We start from the raw sequence: 7,905 nt of genomic DNA, 5'->3' as shown, positions 1-7,905 counted from the left end.
TGGAGATGCTGGGACATCCATAATTTTGGCAATGTTGCGCAGGTGAAAGAATGCAGTTCTAGAGATTTGTTTTATGTGTGAGTTAAAGGACATGTCCTGGTCAAAAATAACTCCAAGGTTTTTTACGGTAGTGCTGGAGGCCAGGGCTATGCCCTCTAAAGTAGCTATAATTTTAGAAAAGTTATTTCTGAGGTTTTTTGGCCCAAATACAATAACTTCTATTTTCTCTGAATTTAAAAGTAGAAAGTTACTGGTCATCCAGGCCTTGATGTCAGTTAGCTTGAAGTCTGGTTAACTGGTTTGTGTTAACAGGTTTAATATATAGATACAGCTGAGTGTCATCTGCATAGCAGTGGTAATTAATAAAGTGAAGTAATGACATAGCCTAAAGGAAGCATGTACGGGGTGAACAGAATCGGTCCTAGCACAGAGCCTTGTGGAACTCCATAGCTAACTTTTGTGCATGTGGAAGGTTCATCATGGCCATGAACGAACTGGAATCTGTCTGATAAATAGGATTGGAACCATTTTAATGCTGTTCCTCCGATAGCAGTCACATGCTCCAGTCTCTGTAATAAGATGTTGTGGTCAATAGTGTCGAAGGTCTAGGAGGACAAGTATAGAAACAAGTCCATTATCTGAGGCTAAGATAAGAGAAGATCGTTGGTGACTTTTAATAGTGCTGTTTCTGTACTATGATGTGCTCTAAATCCTGATTGAAAATCTTCAGTCCCCTCTTCCCCTTTTTTCATCTGTTTACTGATATGGTTCCCTTCTTCCATTCCTTTATAGTGTTTATTGAAAACCAAATAGGTCATCTTTTTCCTTTTAATGCACTCTGAAATTGATCTTTTTTATCCTATTTGTTTTCTTCCTTTCTTAAAATACTCTTTCCTCCTCTTCATCTTTTTTCATCCTTCCCACTTTCTGTCATTTATTTACTCACCCTCTACACTTCTCTTTTACTTCCCCGACTAACTACTCTCTCTTCTGTCTCTGTCGTCTCTCTCCCTCACTCAGTCGTCGCTTGCTCGCTGTGCTCTGCGGACCTACCGACCATCTCTCTCCTCTCCTTCACACAATCTCTTCATCTCTCAGTCTCTCTCCTCTGGTTATACCCGCTCTCTGCTATGACAGCTCACACCAGCGGCGTGTTGGCCGATCTTAGACCCTCAACGCCTAAGCCGTTATCCTGTCCAAACGTTGTCATGTGTGTGTGGAGTATTCGTGACTGATCTTCGGGTGCATTTAATTTTTTCTTTTGTTTTGTATAAAAACGAAAGAAAAGAGAGCCTGGGGGCGGCCGTCCCCCCCCCCCCCCGCTTCCTTCAGCCAGGCAGAGCGGCAAGGTGGGGAGAAAGCCTTTAAAATTAAACCATCTTGGATTTATTTAACAACAAAATGACGGATTTGGGAGCGCCGGAGATCCTGCTGGTGAGGAGGCGGCTGAATGTGAAGAAATCAGGCAGGCTGAGATGCGACCTCCCGCTTCTCCTCCTACTGGGGCTTCTCATCTGGGATTTCTCCTCGTCCAAGGGTGAGTTTTGGAGGGTTTTCGATTCGTCTGCGTGTTTGTGTGCGTGCTCGTGTGCAAGCGCGCGAGAATACATATTATGTGCGCGCGTGTGCTGGAGGGGGATCATTTTATTGGCAGGTTGGTTCTGTTGGCGTATGCGCGCTTGGGAGAGTGAGGAAAAGAAATGTGGCTTAATTCGTTGCTGCGGACAGCGTTAGTGTATGTGGGTTTGTGTGTGTGTGATGTGTGCGTGTGTGTGTGTGAGAGCGAAAAAGAGAGACACAGAGACGTGTGTGGCGCGCGCTCGTATTGCATGCGTGTGTCCTTTTGTGCATGCTTGTTTGATATACTGAAAAGGACATAAAGAGGAGAGAATGAGAGCCAGCCTATAAGCATAATAGTGCTAGCGTGTGTTTCCATGTGAGAAACTCGGACACAGTATTAAATCTGGGGAACAGTGTAGGCATGCAAATTTTTGGGCCTGCATACTGTGTAAACCAAATGGAAAATAAGTCAGTTCGACCAGATTCATGTAGTTCCCCCAAGTGTGGACAGCAACGAGGGCTCACTTCTGAACCACTAGTATTTTTTGTGTAAGGCAAATCTTGACAACTATCGCAGTTGCCTTTGTTACCATAAACACAACATGCTGACAGACTCAGAGATACGGGATGAAATTTCATCTAGTGAGCATGTAGCGGGGAAATCATGATTTTGTGGAGTCATACTCACAGAGTTACGGTTGACTGCGGTGGGTGTAGAGAGAGAGTCTGATGGTATGACAAGGCACTGATGCTGTGTTTCAGCAAACAAGTTGGTCTTTATTGGGATACTGTGGCCATGGAATTTGCTCATGTTGTAGATAGAGAAGAAAGTATTAACATTTGCCTCATTTGGTGAAAACCATTTATCAATAGCGTCTCTATGTGGATTTCTCCTCCCTTTTTTTCTCAATGCCCATCTATCTGTATTTCTCCCTTTCATATGGCAGATGAATAAAGAGGAAAATGATTTCTAGCTAGTTTCCTTATAATTATGTGTGTGTGTGTGTGTGTGTGTGTAAATATTAATATTTTGTTCCTGTATAGTTCTTGAGCTTTTCCCTGAACGCTGATCTACCCCTGGATGTCTCATATTGTGCATTTCTATTGTGTGTGTGTGTGCAGGTTTAATGGTATTATCTGTGCCTGTATTGCCCTGTGAACCTGGAAATACTGCAATTTCAGTGAAAGTATGACTGGGGGAAAATTCTGCATGTTGTTGAATAGGATGATGGTGCATTTAGGCTGTTTATGAATTAATTTTTCAACCTTATTAGTTTAGATTTATCTTTCACTCCAACACATGCATGCACATTTGTGTGTATGTATTTCTTTCAGTGTATATCAGTTAAAATTATTTTTTTTCAGTTTGTTTTTTTTCACCACCGTATTTACTGGTACATAGTGATAGCAAGTATGAAAGCTGATACAAAAATGTAGCAGATGCAACATATACTATACCTATTTAATCTGGCACCAGTGATACACTAATAACAACTACAGTTAAATTCTTCTGGTGTCACTTTAATTTATCACATGCAGCAGACCAGCAGTGTTTTTACCTGCTTGAAAGTTAAATATGCAGAAAGAAAATAAAATAGACATCTGGAAAGACAGAGCGTGGAAATTATTTATTTTGTCAAACCTAGGACCCCAGATGGTTGCCTGCCTTTGAAATGTGATGCTGCATTTTAAATTTCAATGCACAACTAATTATTGATTGCCTGAAAATGTCACGTATCTTCAGATATGAACTGAACTATTTTTCAGTATTTAATAATTATTTCAGTAATAAAATTTTGCTAAAATCTGAGTCCATTTCAGTAGGTTCAGGGTTATGATCTTTTTGCTCCTGCTTTAACAATGATACTCAGGATTCTTTTGTTAAACACCTAAATATTTTTTTAAACTTGTAAGTACAAAAACAACAGTAACTCCTATTATCATAAAAATAATCATAATGACCGAAAACAGTGTCTTGACAAATTTGCTTATTATTGAAACAGTTTTAACTACAAAATGCCTCAACATATTTACCCTGTAAGTAAAGAACCTAATTTCTAATTAAATACCAAACATTATTTAATTTTATGTTAATTAAAACAAAACAAAAAAACTAACAATAATGTCATAATTGTGAAAATTGTGTATCATTGTTATGCTTACTGAATGCTCCTGTAGAAATAAAACTGCATGATTCTTGTAGCATGTACAGTACTCCTAATATTTAATTTTTTTAATATTGCTGCCAGATTAAGCATCTTTATGTAAAACTCAGAGAGAAAAAAAATAATTCAGCCCATTCATCAAATAGGTTCTTCCATCCAAGAAATGTCCAAATGTCCAACCGTGATGATAATTCCCCTAAAATTCAGCTAGTGTTTATATAATTGATATATTATTAAATACACTCTACAGACGATTGTACAAAAGGTATTTGTGGCTGAAGCTCATAGACGCAGATGAGAATAACGTGTGAGAATTTCATTTTAGACTCCTGCTGGGACTTTGAAGCACTTGTTCACACATTTACTTATAATAAATACACACAGACACACAACACACACATATACGAACACACACACAATCGCATCCATTCCCATACACATATATGAACATGCACACAGTGGCAATTAGGTGACGTTGAATCAGTGCCAAAGAACAAGATGTTGGAACTAGCTGTCTGTCATCTGCTTGGTATACTAATATAATACACATGGGAAACAAACAATTTCAAACTCACTCACTTACTCACTCACTAGGAGAACTAGGCCTTACTACATTTATTTTCTGTCTATTTGATCACATGTACAGTACATTAAAATACACAGGAATATGTCCTGAGCTCTTGCAGAATCATCTGTCAATTAAGAAAATATTAGGGCTCGGTATTTTGCTCAAGCAATCCTACAATATGTTGTTTACACTTTCTGTTTATCAGCAACAAGTTATTCAAATTAACCATATAGACCATTAAAATAAGCACTTAGTTATTAGAGGATCTTTATTATCATTATTACAATAGATAAGATCGTAACACTTGGTAGGGCTGTGATTATGAAAAAAAAAAAATTATTGGATGATAAAGGGACAGTGGTTTTTCATGTGAAAATCTTGTTTGTTAATGCACCTATCCACACCAACCTCTGGCTAATGCAACCTTTGTCACTCTATATATTACATCAACTAATTTTCTCTGTTCTCGTCATCATAGTTGCTAGAGGGTTATAAAGCATAACAATGGTTTTTAATGAGCTAATTACCAGATGACCTACTGGATTTTATTATTTTTTGTTTGTTTATAACAGGGACATATTTAGTAAATAATAATTCAATTGTATATGTATATCCACCTGCTACAGTAAAAGCAAGACAATCAAGCATTGAGTACTGATAATTTTCAGGTGCTTCAGTGTCCTATTAGTTGCCCAGTGAGACCAGAGAATACACACACACTTCAATACAGTTAACTACTGCACAGTTAACTACTGCACAGTACACAGTTCAATGAAGAGCAAAGAGGTAATGTTTGAATGTCTGTGAAAGAGAGTGCTACTTATAGATGTAATGAGTACTGGAGGAAATTAACTATTTGTTTTTAATTCTTATAGGTGCTGAAATGTTTAATATACATTATAATATACATGTAGAACATATGAAGTGCTACTGATGGTGTCAGTAGGGGACACCGAGTAAGAAAAACAGAATATGTGAAAAAGAATACATGTAAAGACAGAGGGAGAAGCAAAGACAGACTGGGAAGGAGAGGAAGGAGAGGCACTAAGACACAATGCTAAAGTGAAAATGAAAATTTATTCCCCAACAGACATGATTAATCAGGAATGACTTTTCAATCTTGTGCAGCTTGGATAGTAATGTCTGGCATTAAGTAATGACATCATAACCCTGTCGTCGCTGAATTTATACCTCAGACAGGGAGGGAAATCCACTAAGATGACCTAAAGGCATGAGCAACAGGGCACTAAAGCCTGTTGATATTAATGACTGAACTTGAATATTTAATGTCTGCTGTAAATACTGCATCACACAGAAAAATCTTATATTAAATAAAATCAGAGAAGACAACATGAAAAAAAGGAAATAATTGAGCATGTATATATCACATGAAATAATGTGACAGTTTGAAATTGGATAGATAGATAGATAGATACTTAAACATAGAAATTTCACTATAAAATATAATAAAATATAATGAATAGATAAAGGGACCCAGTCAATAACATAACATAACATATCAACAATTACTAATAAAATTATGAACATGTTACAAATATTCATATGCATGAGTAAAGGTCATGCTTAGCTTAGTTGTCAGACACTTTTTATGATGTTAATGTTTTATTCTGAAATTTACTCTTTGCTAACAAAACTCCAAATGATTAGTTATGTGATTAGTTATGTGCTATAACAGCTATAAGCTAGTCTCATTTATAGTATAGGGTGAAACTTTGCATTTAGCTTGTATAGAGCTTTTAAATGCAGCCAGTTTGGCACAGCAGTTTGTTGCTGTTTTTTTGCACCTTGTGGTACAGACACCTCGCTGTGGTGGGAGCTGAGGGTTATTTCATAACACAGGATTACTCAGCCAGCCAGCTCTAAAAATAAGCGTGAAATGAACCTAGCAGCTGGAGTTCATAATGAAAGATTGGTCGGCATGACTACAAGACATCCATAAAAACCAATATCCAATTTTAATTTGATAAATTATTCTGGACATAATTTTTTTAACATTTTAACCAATACCAGTGAAATACATAATTTACACAGCTTTCCATTCTTTCTCTATGTTAATGACCACACAATGTATTCTGATAGCAGAGCAGTGGGTTCAAGAATCTGTACGGCGCATAAAATTAAGCTCGTCTATTTTTTTTTCCAGATTTAGGGGAGCAACCATCAGTGCCTAACACTCTGAACCTTGTGAACAAACTAAACTTACATCCATGTATTAATCTATTAATGCTGACAGATGCAGTGTATTGTAGTGTTCTGAGCATCACTTGGTTTGCCGTCTGCCTTTTTTGGTTCTCACAACTCATGCTATCATCTTTATCCAGTGGATGTGTTCCTCTATTTGATTTTAGATCTATAGTATCTGTAGGAGACAACATTTTTGGAGTGTGTTGCTAGAAGAAGTACAAACCAACACTCAATTTTTTTTAACATATTTGAACATATCACTTTCCTGATTTGAATATTTATGCCCACCTTTTTTCTAAGCTAAGCATTATGTCAAAATATACTTGCGTATATGCATTAGCAAGGGGCTCAGTTCTTCCAATTTATCCTGCTGCTGTTTGGCATTGATTGTTATTAACTGCAACAATCATCTCAGTGGAAAACTAGGCCTACCAAAGAACTGTTTAAAATGGCCCAGCAGCTACCTATGTGCAGCAGAACTGTCAGTTCACAATAACAACAAAAACAACAATAATAATAATTTTATGTGTAATGCGCCTTTCTTATGCTCAAGGCACTACAACAGTATAAAACAATAAAAGAAACAACACATCCATAATAGAGGTGTAAATGCTTACCCCTGTGACACTGTTTCCTGGTAAGAGAACTCACTTCCTGTTGCAAGCATGTTGTGCTGTGTATGCTGTACAGCTTGCCTATGGATTAGCAACAGACTAGCTTTAGTCTAACACACCTAAAAACTAACTAAACTCTCAGAACAATTCATTAACCGCTACATATTGCTGTACTAGTCAAGTACTTATCTATTTTGTCCAGTATTTCTTGCTATTTCCAGACTTCCAGATAGCGCTCGTTAGCCTACCAGTTAGATTAGCTAGCTAGTAGCATGGCTTCTCCCTCTACCGCTCTCTCCTGCTCAGTGTGGCACATGTTTAGTTATTCCTCTGCCTCCTTTAGTGAGGGTACTTGTAATAAGTGCAAGGTTCTGAGAGCTTTGGAGGCGAGGATCACTAAATTGGAAGTGCAGCTCCACACCTTTGAACAAAAGCCAGCTAGCCGAGCCCTGTTAAGATGTGTGGAGCCATAGAACACGGAGATATCCTTCAGCCAATGAATCAATCCCTGTGCAAAGGCAATGCTTAAGAGGACTGGAACGAGCAACTGGATTATTTTTGGGACTTTTTGCCTATGAGATTTGGACACAGAGGATTCTAAGCTCTCCCTGTCAAAAGGACGTTTGACTATGTACCGAGTTGACTGAATTGACCAGTGGTCTTCTCTCCTAAGGCTGGGTACCCACTAGACGATTTTAATCGATCTTTATAGATTTTAAAAATGTGGGAGACCACAGACATAGGGACAGTTTCAACTGATTTTCAACATTATAATCCTCAGAATGCACACACG

General features: G+C 37.7%; 1 protein-coding gene across 1 annotated transcript in view; it reads left to right on the top strand.

Moving 5' to 3' along the window:
* Positions 1 to 1,401: 1,401 nt before the first annotated feature.
* The window catches only part of LOC113138270 (CUB and sushi domain-containing protein 1), a 950,854-nt gene continuing 944,350 nt past the window's right edge, over positions 1,402 to 7,905 (top strand). Inside the window, exon 1 of the mRNA XM_033325108.1 lies at positions 1,402 to 1,537. Within this exon, the coding sequence (XP_033180999.1) occupies positions 1,402 to 1,537 (136 nt within the window). The remainder of the gene's footprint in view (positions 1,538 to 7,905) is intronic.

This window comes from Mastacembelus armatus, chromosome 3, assembly GCF_900324485.2.
Source record: "Mastacembelus armatus chromosome 3, fMasArm1.2, whole genome shotgun sequence".
NCBI classification, from domain to species: domain Eukaryota; kingdom Metazoa; phylum Chordata; class Actinopteri; order Synbranchiformes; family Mastacembelidae; genus Mastacembelus; species Mastacembelus armatus.
This window is presented reverse-complemented; position numbering and strand designations above follow the sequence as displayed.